Here is a 19,522-nt window from a genome sequence, read left to right as displayed (position 1 = left end):
GAGGGGGGGGGGGGGGGGGAGAACATAATGGCCTTCATAAATATAAAAAAAGTTGCTGTAAAGAAGAACATTTTTGGCATCCATGGAAGACAGCAAAAGTTAAAGAGGAATGTCTGTATGACACTGATAAAACCACTCAGTGGCAAGGACTATGCACACTAGAATAGTTTGCCTAGGGAGATGGTGGAATTAACATGTTAGGACAGTTTTAAAGACAGGTCAGAGCAACATCTCTCACGAATGATAAGCAGACCTGAATCTGTCTTGGGGCAAAGGATGCACCAGGTGATTTCTCAAAATTATAAGATGAAGCCAAGGAAAATTCCATGTTGTACAACAGTATTAAAAAACAGAAACTGAGGCAGCAGAAAACTTAAAAAGAATAAAGTTTAGTAACCCATCTTCAACCACAAAAAAAAAAAAAATTCAGATCTTGCTAGAAGTGTTTCACTTCTGGTTTATACATTTCACACACAACTACAAAGAGAATTCCCACTCCTCCATTTGCAGTAACAGGCAACTTCTAGGTTGAAACACCTGCTGTGTGATAATCTGGTGCGGTTGAGATGCTGGAGACATGGACAGTCAATAGGTTCCTTAAAAACTTCTAATAGGCCACTTTTTATTAAAAGAGCTATTAAAATTACATTAAATACTCATGAGTCACACTTGTTCACAAGAAGCCTCAATTTCATTTTCGTTCTACTTTTCAGACAGCTGAAAGACCAATTTATGTAAGACACCCTTTTAGCTTTCCATACCTCCCTTGGTGTTTCTGTCAGCTGTTAAGTGAAATGTGCCATTTCCCTCCAGTTAAAGAGGCGAGACAAGACGCAGCTCATCTTGTATCATTCCATTTTGGGTGGGTTTGGGGTATGAATAATGCAAGATTCTACATGCTACGGGGTCAGCATTTCTGTGTTACAAGTGTTACATTACCTAAAGCATTGCCACGATAGAATACGTGTTCATATAGAAAAGAAATTACATGAACGTTGCCACCAAATTTTTAGGTTTTACTCATTGACAAAGTGTCTCTCCCTGCAAGTAAATGAAGCTGATAGCTTTTGAGGTGTCCCTCAGGTAACAGAGATCAACCAGAGGGAATTGCATTAGCAGTAAGAAACAGAATGGCCCTGTCTTATGTGTAAGATTAAATTCAGATTTTTTTTTTTAAAGAAGGAAATTGTTAGGCCTCAGGTCCCGGCAAACTGTTGTGATCTCATACAGAAAATACTATACTCCTGTTTTCAAGTCCGCTAGAGGGTGAAAAAGGACATAAAATGATAAATGTGGTCATAAAATGATAAAGGGAAATGTGTGTAAAAAACCCCCCACACCTCAGAGATCATGAAAAAAAATTTCAAGAACGCTAGCTTTTTAAGACAGTCCATAAGCTTATAGGTAGAGATTTGAAAAATGCTATAATCACCTCTAATGAAAGCTTTCATACTTGAAGCACAGTTCAAGAGCTGCTACTGTGCAACTAGAAATACCCTTTCAAAGGAATCACCTCAAACTATCTCAAAGATAATGATAAAACATTGTTCAGTGCTAGGAGGACCCCAAGATTCAACAGAGAAGAATTAAAGAAGCCATTTATGTCAAGGCTGAAAGGGAACAACAGGTAATTTGCTATAAGCCAAATTATCTTGAGAGCCAGTTGTGATGTCTTGCCCCAGCTATACTTTTACTGTCAACAAAGGCCACTATTGAGTAATTCTTGTTTTAGAAATCTGAATCATTTCAGTCAGAAGAATCTCAATGCATCACTACTAAGAAGAAAAGATCAATTGTATTTGCACTATTTAGAGAAAACAATAAGTATTTCCTGTTCCATGTAGCATGGACATAGAAGAAAACACAAAGAGTGTTTCCTACTATACTTTGCCATGCTTCCCATGAAAGTGACTTCTGGCAAAAGGCCCATCTCCTTAAACTTCATTACAGACCTTAGATTTTCAATATCACTCACTCAGCTAAAATGTCTTCCTGCTTTCTTCTGCATTCGGTGCCTGAACTATGGTCAGGAAGACATTTCTATTTTTGTAATTTCTAAGAGTAGAAGAAATGCATTAAAGGTGCAAACCCTAGGGATATTCATGCCCTGCCATTGCTCCAAATGAGGCTATAATGCAATAAATACCTTTTGTATTCCAGGATTTTCTCAGGTTTTCACCGAACTTGTGCAGTTTATTCTTAAAAGTTAACAGTTCTAAGTCCTGCTGTCATTTTGTGAAGCTGGACCAAGATATGGCTAACTTAAATTTTGGGTTTTTTTCCTCCCAGGTGCTTTGAAGTGTATAAAACACTCTATGAAGAAACTGTTCAACCTTTCCATGACTCTCTCTTTCAATCCTTTCATTTCTCTTTTCTCATTCATTTCATCTTGGAGCTCACAAAGTTTCAGAGCAACCTACCGTAGTGGGAATCAGAGCCTTGACTGTGGCTCACCGCTTCTCCTGCAGTACCTACAATGAAAAGGTCAAAACTGCTATTCAAAATCTCTTCCTTTGGCCTCATGCCTCATCAAATTGAGCCTGCATTATGGCCAGTGACCATGACAGATTCACAGAAGAAATGCGCCGCTGAGTGATGAAGTTACTGGCAAGTCATGGCATCCATTCTAGCTCTAACTCATAACAGAGTTGAAACGTTTTTTAAAAGTGCCTTAAAATAACCAAAGTTGTGCTGTGTTACTGTGTTTTTTTGGTTACTACTTATTATCATACTTTAACATACGTTCTACTGTTACGGTATCCTGATCAATGCAGCCAGTTCAGGGCTCACATAAGCAAAAATAGCTCGCTGCTCTGTGGCAGTTTTTTCCCTTGCAGCCATCAGAGTGCATCCCCTGTTTTTCTTTACCCCAGCTTAGTTTTCTAAGTGACCTACTAAGTGATCTACTTAGTTTTTCAGTGACCTACTCACTGAACCTTCTAGCATTTCACTCCTCACCCTTGTGAACAAACAATGACCAAATTCCCTTCTCTCCTCTTCTTCCGCCTGACAAACGCAGCGAGAGGTCCCAGCTCCTGGGGCACCTGCTCCAGACTCTCTTGGATTCCTTATTCTGCTCTCACTTGGCCAAAGCTGAGGCTCTTTTCGTCAGCGCTCGTCACCTCCTGTACCTGAAAAGTCTAAGTATCCCAACAAAACCTACAAGACTGGAAAAACTGAGCAGGAAGCTCCAAAGAGCAATGTCCAATCTCCAGAATTTATGTTCATCTTTCTCTCCTCCTAACCTCCTTTACTCCCTTTGGACCAAAAAGTCGGTGAGAAAAATTCATGGCTACTTAGCTTCTGTAATAACTGTTTACCTTAGCCAAACTGTAACACACTGAAAAGAATATATTTCATTTGTTTTTCTACATGTTTCTAACAACATGTGTTCCCTGTCTAACTACCCCTTGTCATTCAGTCACGGAAAGCTTCCTGAGATACTTCATGTTTCCACGTTACCAAAGACAAGTCTAAGAGTTGATGCAAATCATGGTGTTTTTCCATTTCCATTGTTTAAAGAAATTTTGAAGAATATTAACATTTCTTAGAATATCAGGATACTGCTACAAGACATCTGTATATTTCAAGAGCAAAGGTGTAAGTTTAGAGGTACCACCTGCAATTCAATAGCCACAATAAAACTAATCCACTAATGCTAAACATAACTCAGTTCAAAGGAAGAAAAACAAATAAAGTTACCAAATCCCCTGAAATGCTAATCCAGCCTAGCATTAAGCTAAATTCTAGTCTTGCTGTTAACTTGGGACGCCACTTACAAACAAAGAGATCAAGGGAGATAACTTGCCTGCTATTGTCTATCCTACAAACAAAAAGTTACCCAAACTAGTTATGGAGTCAAAAACAGCAATCAAGAAAAATAAACTTGAATTTTGCTAGAGGGTCACAGCAACTTGGCTCCTTTTTAGACTATCATTCCGATGTGAAGTAACCAAAACACGTAAAATAATAAAAAAGGAGCCAAAAACCATTAGGTTGAGATTCATATTCCTACTCCGTTCCTAATAAAGCTGCTGAACCCTGTTTAAAATATTTAAATTATTTAACCTGCAAGTGAAGAAGAAAAGATTCACTAGCTTTGTAGAGAAGATGCCTGCCTGGAAGATGAGACGCTGGTATGCCCATTGCTACACCAGGAACTGTTTATGTATGTGAACAGGGCTGATAAACAGGTACGGTTAAGAAGACTACAGAATATTAAATTGCAGAGCACTCTGCTTCAAGATAGGAGATAAGAATTCAAGTTTCCTCAGGCAGAGGAGAGAACCAAACTTTGATTTTCTACACTGCTGGATCAAACCACCACCTCCTACTACTTTGCACACCGTGCCCTTCATTTCTCATACTTTCCCACAGGTGTTCAAAATGAAGTACTTCGTTTGGAGCTTAATGAAATAGCATTTTTTTCAGCCACTACCAGCTAACGTTATTCCACTGAAACTAATGCATTGCTGAAGAAATGTAAGCCTGCTCCACAGTGAAGTACCACAGCTCTCTGCCTCTGCGTTTACATTAACATCATCCCTGCCATACGTCAGACAGTCATTTAAAGTACAGGCAGGGTGACAGAAGAGATGGCTGGCAGTGAGCTATTGACCGGTAGAGCTAGACTTTTCACCAGACCTCCACACTGCAGAGGAAAATAGGACAGTTCTCCAAAAGACAGAAGACCAGGGATGCTGTAATAGTCTGGCACAATTTTAAGATACATCTGACTTCTGTTTTTTTTAAAGTGTGGGATAGCGATCTGGACTTTAGGCTTCAGCCACAGCTCACCTAGATTATCTGTCACTCACTGCCCATGCACTGCTCAATTAGCTCTTGTGGCCAGTATTTGTTTACAGCTACACTGGGGGTAGACCCGGACTAATGCCATTGTCTGTTACCAAGTTGTTCTGAACTCACTATAAATTTCGTGCTACTCTGTTGCAAACTTAGTTACAGAGGAGGAATTAGGGAATTACATTGGTAAATCTTCATCAGCAGCTGAATCTCAGGGAGGCAAGGCCTAAATAGGGATAATGGCACTCGAACTACCAACCTCAAAGGATGCAACAAAGGCTAATTAATGTTTTTAAAGAACTTTGAGGGTGGAACGTGCTATACAAAGGAGAAATAAAACTATTTTGTGAGCTTCTGTGTAGGCTAGCAACTGAAGGCTCCAATTACGTGGCTTTCAATAGTTAACCACGTGAACATAATAAAGCGACTCTGATGAGTGACTTCCTTCTTACTTCTCATTTGCATGACTTTCAGCACCTCCCACATGCTGCAAAACTTTAAAAGCTCTCTCTTCTGTCAAAATGGACTTGAACTATGGCTTAACCTTTGCTGGGGTACCAGAATGAGGAGAAACCTGAGCAGGTCTGTGGATGCGCTAAGACAGAAAGCTGACTGACGCCTGAAATGCGTGCCCCTTGGAGGTGAAGGGGAGATGGACTTCTTTCAAATACTGTTTAATTTATCAGCCTAGTTTGTCTTAAAGGAAGCTTCTGAAATCTGATTTTTCTTTTGCTGGCTTTTTTATCTTCCTCATTTATCTGGATGGCTTGTGAATAAAGCCTTATATGATTAAAAGCTTGTCTATTTTTCCGCAGCTATATCCATTGATTTAATAAGAGATTACTCCTGCAAACACTGCCTTCATTACATCCTTAAATGAGCCTGGGTACACAACCATACTGCCACTATTTTCACATGGAGCCTAAACCAAATGATTGTAACTGTGGTCTTATCAGGAACTTCAACAGCAACAAGCAAAAGACACAGACGTAAACCAAAAAGTTACCAGTATGTGTTTTGTAAGGAACTCATGAATTGAGTTGATTGCTAATTCAATGATGAATTGAAATGATTGCTAATCATTTCAAGTCTTTCTTCTTTAATTAGTTTCTAATCCATGACTGATTTTGTTCATCATGTCCAGCAACACAAGAAATTCATCCCTCTGATGAGGTACTGAAATTGAATCCTTTTGCAAAATATTACCCATTCATTTTCATACGTACATTTTTATAGGCTTATTGCCTTCCCCGACTCAATTTGCTTGCACAGCCAAAAAGGAAGGGAAAACGTGGATGTAGTAATCCCAAATTACTTCATTTCCTTATTTAAGATATAGCTGCAATCTAAACTGTTGGGGAAAACTTACAAATATAAATCAAGAGGGATATGACATATGGGAGTCAGGAGGAGGGGGTTCCAGCTGATAGCCATTCCTTTTTATTATTTTGTGGAAAACAGGTTGATCAATCACCAAAGAAATCACATCTCTTCAAACTGCTTGAGTTCTCCTTCAAACACAAAATTCACAGACCATCTTCTTTGAAACGGAGCATTTCTCTGTGTGCTTCAGGCAACCCTGCTGAAACAGGAAACCTACACAACACAGGGAAGATAAAGCATGGAGAGATCAAAGGAGAGTAGCTGTGCAACATCAGAACCTACATCATGAAGAGCAGGGCCAGGCTGGCAAAAAAAAAAAAAAAAAAAAAAAGAGAGAGAGAGAAACCAACCCCTTTGAATTCGCAGATGGAAGCCTGCCTTCCTCTGGGCATCTTTGTTGGAGGAGCGTCCTTCTGCTGCGGAGAAACAGACGTTCCAAAGCACATCCAGATGTGCACAAATACTTATGATGTGTTTCTCATTCTCATCACAACGTGCTCTTAATTTATTCTTGATTAAGACCTGTTTGTTTTCCCAGATGACCTGCAAGGCTGTTACGGATCTTAGAAGTGCAGTTTTTGAATACCTCACTAACTTCAAGACTTCTGTCTTGAGCAATATCCTTACCATTCCTTGAGGACCCAGGGTGGTGTTCCTCTACCCAAGGACTTAGAAGTGCAAGCTAGTGCAACAATTACTTGACATCTGAAGTTGCCGTCAGCCATCTTCAGTACCCATAGATGGACTGGATAGCGGTGGTTGAGGAACGGAAGGAGGGTACATAGAGGCTGCCTGGGGAGTCAGGCTGAAGCTATACAAGGACAAAGAGGAGTAATCTGAATACAAGACATTACACCTTCTAGGTTCATTCTTCTGTTGGTTTAGCTGCTACCGCATTACAAAAGTCTGACACTCCTCTGACCCAGCCAATACACATTGCTGTCCTTCCCAGAGTAATGCCACTCAGCTGGGTATTTTGGAATTCTTCTAGTAATATGTGAATGGCAAGCTGGGCTGCACGCCACAGAAACTGTTCACCACAGACTTTGGGTGTTTTGGGTTTTGTTTGGTTGGTTTTTTTCTGTTGCGTTTTTTCCCCTCAGAGATGCACCTTCTTAAATGACAATTTAATTTGCTTTCTTTTTTAACAATCGTATCCTTTGTAATGAAATTTACCTAATGGTCCAGATAGCGTGATGCTTTACATTTCCATTTTTGCTGTCACTTTTAAACTCAGAGGGGAGAAAGGAAAAAAAAGAATACACAAAGGGAGCTGAAGTTAGTCAACCAATTCCCCCCTCCCCCCAAAGTCCTCAGGCTCCGATGAGATTAAATCACAGAGTTAATACAAATCTAGTCTGTCAGTTCCAGCAGATACACACTGCTCCTAGGATAAAAGAACAGCACAGTAAGAATACATTCAACAGATCTTAGGTTCAAAGTAAGAGTCCTGCTGAATGTAAAGGGACAAGAAAATAACTACAGTTGATGCTAAAAGATTAAGAATGGCTAGAAAAAGATTTATAACACTAAGAATTTCTCCGCTCCACAATTACCAGTCAGACTACCAAAAGAGAGTTATCTTTTCTATTTATAACATATTATTTTATTCATAACAGTATTACCAGTTCAGAAAAAATAACAATTACCTTTGACAACCTGTTCTTCCCATAACACTGACGTTGCCAAAAACACAAACGTTTTCAGAAGACCAGAAGTGTTAAACTGAAGATCCTGTTCCAAAAAGCAAGGACCCTCCAAACGTATGAAAGGAAGATAAGGTCACCCAAACCACCATAGCTGTGCAGTCTGCTGAGTCTCCAGCCTATAAACAGATTTTGCTCAAGGGATTATTCATAAACAGGCTTCCAACAAAAACAATGGTGAGACTGCAGGAGATCATTAGCTTACAGAAAGTTAAGAGATTTTTACTTAGTCTGCTAGTACTAAGAGGACTAAGAACTGTTTTAAGAACAGTATTCACTTTGCTGTGTATGGAACAAGCCTTGCTTTATTTTCCTACTTAATGCTAGCTCTGTATTTAAATGCCTTTGCTGTCTTGGTGTGTGATACATGAGACACTAAAGATAGCCCGTCTGTTCCAGAATGTCCATTGTGTCTACCTTTGAAAAGCTCCATTAATGGTGAAAAAATTAGTATGAATTTAACTTATGGAGATAAAGCCTAAAATGTTGAGAGACTGAGACTGCACACATAGTAAATCTCTATTACATATGTTCTATGTACATCTACTTTATGCACCTCGTATTCAGGCAAAACCCCCTCCATTTCAAGCTATACTGGAGAAAAAAAAATAATGCTTGAAAGTCCATGTCTTTTACTGCTACTTTCTTTTGTGTGTCTGCCTGATAAGGCCTGGAAACTCTCCAAAATTTAGGAAGTCTTATCTGTGTGTTCTCCAGCTCTTTTTTTGCGCTGTAGATACCTTTTTAATCCAACTCAGATGTTGTTTATACTTTGGAGGGCCCCTCGCAGCCAGCAAGACAAAACAAAACAGTGGGATCCTGTTCCAGCAAGATATAGAAGTGTCCTCTCAGGACAAAGGTAAAAGCAGCCAGTATTGCATTTGCAAAGCACAGCTGATCGTTTCATGTCAGGGAATAAGCAGTCTATTTTAGGATTCTGAGATTTTAATGTATGTAAGATGCAAAGAATAGCGGACATGGCTAGAGCCAGCTATAGTGCAGGCACAGGCAGATCCCACAAAGATGTTCAGCATCACAACTCCAGCTTCGGTGGCTAACTCCCACGGAGATTTCTTAAATACACATCAATCACTGACTGCAACGGTTCTGGGTATTTTAGTGTCCTGTAGTGCAGGTTGGCTAGTTTCTCAAGTAGTTTTACGATATCGCCAGCCAGCAGTACAGTATCAGCCAAATACACCTCTAAAAAGGCTAAAGCTTAATTACTCTATCACTCAAATTACTAATTACTCTACTTGTGCCACTTTTCCTCCACTCTGCCTTGCTGGACACATACCATTTATGTGTGATGACATTGTCTAGATGGTCAACTCCATTTGTGACCAAACAACTGGTTGCTGAGCACCTTTCAAAGCCACGCACAGCCAAGACCTATAAGGACTACACACATGTTGGGCAGCAAGGCAAGAAACTTATGTTGGTTTCGTGTTCGTTTCTATTTTCTGACTTCACATCTGTACATGTGCAGGTACTGTAAAAACACATGGGATTAGGCAAGTCAATTTGTCAAAAACATGCACTGTACTTTACCACCATGTATATAGAGAGATTCTGAACACTTCCCCTTTTACACATTGAAATTAATTAAATGGATGGAGGGGGGAAAAAAAAAGGGTATACTTGTGTGCCTTATAGCTTTCCAGTGGCATTCATTTTAAATTTATGTAATTTACAAGTCAAAAGATTAGTGCAACTTCTCAGTGCCACAACCATAGCTGTCAGAGTTCATCAGAAAACCTCAAGCTGTTCTTTGACTTCAAGATCATCAGCTACAATACAGACCTTGGCAGCAGCAGTTAGCTGGCTGCTGTCAGTGATGGATGTGACAACAGAATGCAGTTTGCTCTTTCACAGCTATATCAATGCTGTCCTGCCCTGCTGACAGGCAAGGCGAACCTGGGTTTGTCAGCGAGCCAGGCAGATATGATCCCAAAGACACAAAGGAAGCAGATACGCGCAGTAACAAGGTGCCATCCTCACAGAGTCACTTTTCTGGCCGTAACTGCATTTTAGCAGATGTCCAGCTCAATATTACCAGTGATACATCCATTATCAGCCTGAAAACCCACTATATCTACTCCGACTGCAGTTCTTCCTCAGCCAAAAAGCCACATGGTGCACAGCAATAGGCCAAATGCTAGGAAATGTGGGCAACTCCCATGCTGTTCGCAAACATTAATGTCCAAACCCAAGCACATTCTCCATTACAAAAACAGAGGCAAAATTCCAAATGCAAAAAGCAGTTAACGTGGTTAGGGACAACTAACAATCCTTGACGGCACTACCATTTGGAAAAATACTCTGTGTTCTGCTCCATCTGCAGCTACTGTTTTCTTACAAGATATGCTGCTCTCCCAAACAATTTTACCAACTGATTTCTTTAAAAATTCAACTCCAGAGCAGGATATCCAGACTGAAATGGCCATGGTCTGATAGGAAAGGTTGGAGAGCTGATTAGAAAGTACAAAATACAATCGAGGTATCAACACTTGCTCCCAAACAGCTTAAAATTATTTCACAGTGTACAGAAGCAGCAATAAACAGTTCATATTTCTGTCCTTCCAGTGGAAACACTACAAAGGGCAATGTGAGCGAGCCCGCGTTAAATACATGTTCCTGGCAAAGCTCTGCCAGCCCAGGCACTTCTTTGTTAGTACACTGCCCCTCCTGACACAGCCCCTCTGTGCAACTTTTAGAGGACGCTTCGACCCCTGGGGTGACCCACTCTTTCTCTTTGTTCAGAGCATTCAGTAAAAGCAGCTCCAAACCTATCTTTGGCCTTTCATGTTTCTGCTACGTATTATTTATCACTCATACTGCATTTCAGAGCAAGACATCAGAACCACCATCCAAAAATCAAGTTGCAGTCTCCCAGCTCTATCACAGCTGCTGATTGCCTGATCCTTCATGGTTATAAAATCTAAAGATGTATCCCAATACCTTTTGCTTTATGAAATTTTTTGCACATGAGATCTGTAGCTTTGAGATAGCTGTCAACAGAGACTCTCCCCTTCGCCCCCTTATTCCTCATGTAGACCTGATCTCAGCACAGGGGTTGGGTTTATCCTATGGTACACCCCCTCTCATGATTCAGTAACCTTCACTCCAGCAAAACCCTGGAAATTTGCACTAGCACTGCATACATACGAGCTCTGCTCTGTTCTAGCACTTTGCTAAAGAGAGGGAGAAGACCATCGGCAGAGGCAGGGGGTGGGAGAGCTGAAGAACTGCCCACCTCCAGCTCTGGCACGACCCCACTGCTGAGAAGAGAGGATATATAGACAGCCCTGTCCCTCCTCACCCCTGCTAGGAAAGCAACGTACGGCAGAGCAAAGCCAGGCTAGACTAACAGCCCAATAATATTGGTGCATAATAATTTTGGGGCTGCATATATTTGCTATCTGGTGCATATATTTTGCTGTCATAGCACATCTGGGATATGCTATGAAGCTGGCATTTCCCCCAGCGTTACTCCCCATTCGCTATTCCAAAACCTCTGCAAATATACTACCTTTCCTCAAGCTGTAAAGAGAGGAAAAACATCACAACAAATGAGTCGCTCTTCTGTTCTATCTTTCACATTAGTACTTTTGCAGTCTCTTTGGCAATTCTGCTGTTTAAACCAACTTGTTTCTCCAGCAGATTATAAACAGGCATACTACTCTATCACACTGAAAATGCATTCTAGTCAACATGGCCATTTCCCGTGTACCTAAGTCAAGCCTGCCTACTTATTAATGCGAGCAAGTTTCAGCTGCAGTCAGCGCTGTTTGGATGCTGTTGTTGTGGAAGCGAGCTAATATCTATAGTCTCATGTGTTATCAGCAGAACGGCTATCTGATGTCCAGAAACCATATTATAGTGGTGATGGACGTAGCAAAAATTGAGCACTAATTTCATTTTCAATTGCAATATCTTCTCTCTGACCTGACAGTTCAAGAAGTCATCACTGGACTAACTAGAGTGAGCAAACCCAATATGAGAGCCACTGAAGAGGAATCTCCAGGATGTTTTTTCACACAGCCACTTTCTCTGACTGTAGCTTCTCTTGAGCAGAATGAGCTAGTGAATCACTCACTGGTCTGTCTTGGGTTAGCTCACATCTATTTAAACCAGTGTGAAGCTCTGCACCTTTGATGCAAGTTAATTAAGCTCACATGGCTTTCCCCAGCCTGGCTTCTGCAGCTTCGGAAGTGAAGGGAGCCAAATTAGGCCCATCTGTCTAAATGGAAGGCAGTCCTCCCCCGCCATAAGACACGCTTCATTACCCAGCACAGGAGCTGCGTCTTGGGTTAGCTCACATCTATTTAAACCAGTGTGAAGCTCTGCACCTTTGATGCAAGTTAATTAAGCTCACATGGCTTTCCCCAGCCTGGCTTCTGCAGCTTCGGAAGTGAAGGGAGCCAAATTAGGCCCATCTGTCTAAATGGAAGGCAGTCCTCCCCCGCCATAAGACACGCTTCATTACCCAGCACAGGAGCTGCCTTCCAAGAGTGCCGGGAAAGGGGGTTTTCATTGCTGCCACCATCTACCCAGAATACCAGGTATGCTGAGCGTGGAGGTTTTCACAGGAACCACGATTCTGTGCCACCAGCTTCTTTGCACAGAAGCCTCAAGGGTCTGTCTACAAAGGGATTTCCTGCAATAACCTTTTGTTTAACACTTGGAACTTCTTGGCAGCAATAGATCTGCAAAATACACTTGATTTTTTTTTTTTTTTCATTTAAAAATAAAGAAGGAACTAGCAAACTTCAGTGGGGCGGAGGAGATGACTCTCTCTGCCTTGATCCTGCAGCTGTTCATTGTGCAACTGAAGTTTGTAGTCTGTACAAGCTCTGGAAGCCTCTCAGTTGCTAAATTGGAATCACAAGAAGAAAGAAAGTAACCTTAAGTAATCCATGTCATCAGGTACAGCTGCTAGAGAAAGGACACAAACCACTCCTTGCTGCTAGTCAGCATTAGGATCTGGGAAAGCAAAGGTAGAAGACAAAATTACACAACTTCAGCTCCCGAATTCATCTTAAAGGATTTGATCTTGTAGAGGAACTGCAGAACTATGATCAGATCCCATGCTGGCTCTGCCACAGCGCTGTGCCTCAGTAGAGGTATTAACCATACTTTGGTTATGAGTTTCTGTATACGTTACACAAAAGCCACCACAGCAAAACCATAAGTGACAAAAAAATAATTCCTCCAGTAACCCATTTTCTGCAAGAAAAGACTTGAAGGAAATATCTGTAAGTCTGTATGTAAAAACATAGGATACTGTTGGGAAACACAAACTTAACACTGAAGACCTAACAAAAAGACCTAAAAACTTTTTTCTCTGTCACAGATGATCTTTATGAATGTTATGAAAACTAACAAAGAAGTTCACAATGAAAAAAGCACAGCAATCAGTAATACATACATACATACCCTAAGTAGTGACAAACATTTACTAATGTTACAGACTAAGGAAATTGTCCAACAAGCAAAAAATACATGATGTTTTTGTGACAGGCCTCCTAAAATGTTCCTTCTTAAACCTAACAAAAATGAGATATGGGGATGATCTGCATATAGATTAGTTTTGGCTAAAGTGGGACTCCCCAGGGAGTCTACACAACTGAATGGGCAAAAAACTGGCTAGCTGGGCTTTAAGAGTAGTGCTTAATGTGCCATACTTGGAGGCCAGTTACAAGCAGAGTAGTGCCGGGGCCTATCCTGTTAGATACCCGAGGAGGAAATTGAGGGTACCCCTGTCAAGGTAATGGATGATGCCCACCTCGGGCTGCAGTCAATACGCTTGAAGGCAGGGCTGCCATTCAGAGTGGCCTGGCAGGAACCTCATGAAATTCAACTTGGACAAATGCAAAGTCCTGCTCCTGAGGAAGAGTGAGCCCATGCACCAGCACAGGCTGGGGACTGACTGGCTGGGCCAGCCTACTCTGCAGTAAAGGCCTGGGGGACAGCAGGCTTAGCATGAGCCAGCAGCGTGCCCGGGCAGCAATGACAGCCAGCAGCATTCCACACTGTGTCAACAGCAGTGTAGCCAGGAGATTGAGGGAAGAAATTCTTTCCCTTTCCCTGGCACCTGTCAGGCCATGCTTGGACCACCACCTCTGGCTCTGCAGTCCTGTGTGCTAGGCAGGCGTTGATAAACTTGAGTAACTCCAGGGGAGGGGCACCAAGGTGCTCAAGGACTTGAGCCCTTGCCCTGCAAGAAGAGCTGGGAGATTCAGCTTGGAGAAAAGACAGCTTCGAGGAGACCTACTGGCAACCTGCTGGTACCTATGGGGAGGTTATCAAAAAGATGGAGCCTGGTTCTTCACAGTGGTGCATGGCATGAGAATGAGAGACAACAGGTATAAATTGCCATGGGGGGTATCTCATAGAGTATCAGGAAGAAAGAAAAGTTCACTATGAAGACAGTGAAGCAGTACAACAGGTTGCTCAGACAGGCTGCAAAGCCTTCATCCTTGGAGGTCTTCAAACCCAATCAGATAAAGTCCTGAGCAACATGGTTTGAACTCAGTGCTGACACTGCTTTGAGCCGAAGGTTGGATTAGAGACCTCCTGAGGTCCCTTCCAGCCTGAAGGACTCGGTGACTCAACGTCTCCCGCTACAGGTTCTGTAACGTGTAATAATGGAAAAAGGTTCACAAAAATGAAGATTGCTTACATTTGGGAGCCTGAAATGAGTATTTCCACCTTGGAGTTCTGAGAAGCAATACTTTAACGGTTTGTACAGTGCAACTGAAAAACAGCACACAGTTTCATTGTGTTCACACTGGGAGCATCTTGAAGCAAGGAAACGATGCTTTCGTCAGACGCTATCTTGCCTCCAAGAGTTGAGGTTTGCAAGCAAATGTGTGCAAGCAAAAAAGTACTCTAATTAAAGAACAACTAAGAAATGCAGACTCCAAGGCTTAATGAATCGTAACAAATACCTAGAAAAAACTAATCCTGCTCATTTCCAAGTGTTTAATTGAGTTGGCTGAAACGTTTGTGTGTGTGAACACAATCACATATAGTTATTTCCCTGGGTAGAACTCTTCAAGCTGAAATATTGATTCTTCATCTGGGGCATGAATGGCAACCATTTGTTAATAAAGTCATAACTTCTCTACGTACCATGTCAAGGTCTTGGGAAACCCTCCGTTTGCGCAGCTCTTCCATCCTCTCACACACATCTGTGAAGCAGGTGTTATAGTAGTCTGCATACTGCTGTGCCAGATCATCAATATTTCCCAGTGACCCATCCTATGGTGGACACAAAGAAAAAGAGAAAGAAAAGACGTTAATCAATTTTAGAATTCTAATTTAAAGGAAACACCACAATTTTGAGGGAGTCCCTCTCCCTGCAGCACGTCCAGCACACAGCTCTTGGGTCACCCCCTTAATCCTTAGCCCTGAACACGCAAGAACAGTTGGGAACTGCAGTACCACAGTAGCTCTTCAGAAACAGGTGGGTCCTTGCTAATTCCTACAGAGAGAGAGAAGGCAGGGACAGCAATGCACAGCAGAGGAACAGGCACTATCTGCCTCAATTCCCTCCCACCCACATATATACATATTCCATCTGGTTCTCCCAAGCAGCTGCCCACTCATCCAATAACCAGTCATTACATATGTTTCACTGACCTTACTTACTTCGGTGTAGCCCTGCTTTCCTTGACAATGACTAACAACAATTCAAAACACTAAACTTCTTGCTTATAAGCACAATCAGCCAGACTGCAAACAATTCCAGCCAAATGACTTTAACAGGCGAGTTTATGCCACCCACAAAGACACTCTGCCAGTTGGTCTTTTAAGACACACTGGAGGCGGAAACATGGTTTGCTCAGTCCCAAACATCTGCTTTGCTAGGCAGGATTGCTACCCTGTTAATAACATGGCTATAGCCAGGAATCTAATTGTAATCATCTGTTAATTACAGTCAAAATTCATACTTTTTAAATGATGGATAAATAAGGAAAACAAAAGAAAACAAAAAACAGGCCGGATTTTAAGTGGCATGAGAAATCCTTCTAAACTTCAGATACGTATGCCATAGGAGGGCCGGGCGAGGGGATGGGTACGGTGAATTAATGATTTTTTTGGTACAATATGCACACACTTAAAATAGGTCCGAAAGATGGGATACAGTAATTTTGTTTCTCTATTTGTCTAATTTATGAAAGAGCATTTATGTTATTGTATACATTCTTTAAAAGGTAACAATCTACACTGTGCTTGTTCTGAGAGAAGAACAAGAATACACTGCAGAGTGTTATTTCATTGTTGCTGTTAATATATGCAATGCATATAAACATAAAATTATGTCTTGACTATTAAGAAAAAACTAAGCAATTGAGAAATCATTTTAAAATAATTATGGTAATAATATACATAAGTTGCAATGCCGAGTTTTAGCATACGAGCTAGGAGGAAACCTTTTAATTAGAAACCACACCTTAGTGAAGCTGTTGCCATTTGGAAGTAAGTATGTGGTCCTGCTCTCAGGGTTCTTGACTATGCTGAAGAGGCAGATCCATTTTCATGAAGTGTTACTTCCAGAGAATTGGAAAAAACATTTCAGTTTAAATCAAAGTGAAAGCCTATTAAACCTCAGACTCTGTGAAACACACTCTCTACTTTTTTAAAGTGCAATTCCACATGCGCAACAGGTATCTCAAATTCCCCAGGAAGTTCTGTAGAGTTCACGTTCCCAAAATTCAGAACAGCTTACAGTTTCTTAAAACTACTGTGTACAGTACTGGTGGAAAACAACTCGCATGTCACTTGTTGGAGCAGCAGAAGCAAAATAACTACACTAAATATATATCCATACCCACACCCTCCTCCATACATACCTATGTATTTTTTAACTGTATTTCCTGTCTCTCAACCTGCCAAAGATCTCAAATGGAAGGTGCTTCAAACGCTCAAAGATCGGGTTCCTCAGTGCAAATACACTTCTGGGAACTTCAGGCTTTCCAGAGCTTCGGACAAACAACTTTCCACACCACTAAGCAAGTGCGTAGTTTACGAGGACAAAACAATGGCATCTTTGAGAGCGCGACAGTGCTACCCTGCCTTTCTACCGGAGCAGCAGCGCTACCTGCTCAGCGGGCAGCGAGCATACGTCTTCCTCCAGCCACCTCCTTGCCATCCATCACTTCCCAACAAGCTGGGGAAGAAGCTCCACACATCTGCTTGCGCAACTAGACACTCTTCCAGTGGCCGAGGACGTGCTTGCTGATCCCATGCGCACAACGAGCTGCTTTCACAAGGTTTGCACACTCAGCAGGGATAACTAGTGTTGCAGTGCTGGGGAGGAAAATGAACAACAAACAGAAAAAGCAACCCCAAAACTTAACCTTCATTTGCTCGCTGTTGCAGGCAATAAGAAAACCTGTATGACTTCCAAAGAGACAACGTGACATCTGAATCCCAGCCACTCTGTCCTAACAAACATCCCTCTCTACAGGTTACCAAAAATTCCCACTTTGAACTGTCTTCTCCAGACAGAGTCTGTTTATTCCTTGATAAGCTTTGCCAGTTAAGAGTATAGAAGCTGGAAACAGTACCGATAGAAGGGCAAGATGGCAAAACATCATTTTATTAGAACAATATGAAATCTGCCTATTTACTTTATCAGATATTTTCTCAATTCTGGAAACTGTTAAATTTCATGTAGTAAACCTGCTCAGAAATAGGTGCAACTTGTGAAGGTAAAGTCATGACTCTGAAACTGAGTGATATACTCCAAACCCAAACACATCATGTGAATTTCAGCGCAGCTGAGAGCCAGGCAGAGCCGAGGTGAGGATCGCAGCATGCTCCAGCACTCCTCCACACACCTTCCCACACCCACACTCCTCAGGTCCGTGGTCACGGGCTGCTCGCAGGATAGCAATGGTACTGCACAACAGATCAAACCAAGCTGAACAAATGCTCATTTTTCACTTATGTTGGCGTGCAGTTCCCTGCACTTTTTTTTTTAAAGGTGGCCTCTACAAGGCTGAAGGCTTGTGACTGTCCCTAGAGCAAAATTAGCTCGATTGCAGCACCCCAGTTAAAGCCTGCAGAACGCGGGTGGCCCCACCGCCAGCGAGCACGTGGCTGCAAAGAAAGGCCTATTCACAAGTGACCCAGTCCGCCAGTGCCGCAACGTCCAGAGAAGTTGAGCTGCAGGCACCAGCCTGACTGACTGACAGAAGGGATTGTTGTCAATGCTTGGGACTCAAATTAGGGGCTATGCTCCAAATACAGCTCATGCCAGCTCTCCAGGGAAGACCAGTCCTGTGTGAAAGCAAGCTTAACATCCAAAAAAAGATGAAGGAACAGAAACACCACAAGATCTTAGAGATGAGAATTGATAACCGAAACACATACTCCTTGCAACCCTGCTTTTACTGGGTTACCAGACTGAGGGCAGCTAGCTTTACAAGTTAACCGCTCCACAAAAGCGGTAAGCAACCTCCCAACTAGATGCGGACAGCTTTGGGGTTTGAAGTCTCAAGCTTCAAAAAATGAACAAAAATACAAACATTTGCATTTACATCTCAGCTTGCCAGGAAGTTGTAGTGGAAGATGACGTTTGAACCATTTGTCTCTGGGGCAAAGAGCTTCTTTTATGAGTTTATGCGTGCGGGTATCCAGAAAGCACTGCTTTTGTCAAAAAAGAAACACAGATACGCAAATCAACCCAAGCCAAAGATGCAAGTATTTCACACCCATGTTATATATAAGGAAACAATGTCATAACTTAACAAAGGATCATATATCTGATTTATATTACCTCAGATTTTATCCCTACATATAGTTATCTCCATCCTCCTCTTTTATTCTTCAAGTACTATTAAAAACATGGCAAAACTAATAAAAAAAAAAAAAAAAAAAAGAAGATGTTTCAATTTTCTACTGCACTGATAATGGCCTAGAGGACCTACTTTAGATATCATCAAACCACAAGTACAACTAATCAAAAGATGAATTTTGTACTATGGCATTTTGTCTATCTATTAATTAAATTGACTCCCCAACTTCTCCAAACAGTTCTAAACTGTTTCACATAAAATCACCACCAGTGTGCTTTGTATTTCTATTTTGTTTTCAAGTTGAGTATTTTAAAAATATTCATATGCAAAACTTTCGCTCCAGCTTGAGAAGTCATTCATTCCCTTACAAAGCACAGAGTCAAAGGAATTGTCCAAAATGTTTTAAAACCCCCCTAGCATTTTATTAATAAAATAGAATAAAAGCATTCATAAGTAATAATATTTTAAAAATACTTCACTCTGATGCATAAAGAATAAGAGCCAATGTTAATTTTTATAAGTTCCTTTTACTTTCTTGCTTTCATATGCAAGCCAAAACCTAGCAGATTTGTAAGATAATAGAAATAAAAGTCTAAACCCATCAGCTTGTTCATTCCTCTCTTCCTTATTAATAGCCCTACATTGTGGGTTTGATTCCCATACTAATACAACAGGGTCTAAACAAACGTGGACTGCCATTTTATTTTCATATTTTTATAAGTTCCTTTTACTTTCTTGCTTTCATATGCAAGCCAAAACCTAGCAGATTTGTAAGATAATAGAAATAAAAGTCTAAACCCATCAGCTTGTTCATTCCTC

The 19,522-nt window shown here is 41.3% G+C and overlaps 1 protein-coding gene across 1 annotated transcript in view; it reads right to left on the bottom strand.

Moving 5' to 3' along the window:
• SASH1 (SAM and SH3 domain containing 1) overlaps nucleotides 1-15,122 on the bottom strand; it is a 99,662-nt gene extending 84,540 nt beyond the window's left edge. Inside the window, exon 1 of the mRNA XM_009281391.2 lies at nucleotides 15,030-15,122. Coding sequence (XP_009279666.1) covers nucleotides 15,030-15,074 — 45 coding nt within the window. The 5' untranslated portion in view covers nucleotides 15,075-15,122. The remainder of the gene's footprint in view (nucleotides 1-15,029) is intronic.
• Nucleotides 15,123-19,522: the final 4,400 nt, after the last annotated feature.

The sequence above is a fragment of the Aptenodytes forsteri genome, unplaced genomic scaffold, assembly GCF_000699145.1.
Source record: "Aptenodytes forsteri isolate BGI_AS27 unplaced genomic scaffold, ASM69914v1 Scaffold82, whole genome shotgun sequence".
In the NCBI taxonomy this organism is placed as follows: domain Eukaryota; kingdom Metazoa; phylum Chordata; class Aves; order Sphenisciformes; family Spheniscidae; genus Aptenodytes; species Aptenodytes forsteri.
The sequence above is the reverse complement of the archived record's forward strand: the minus strand, read 5'-3'. Positions and strand labels throughout refer to the sequence as shown.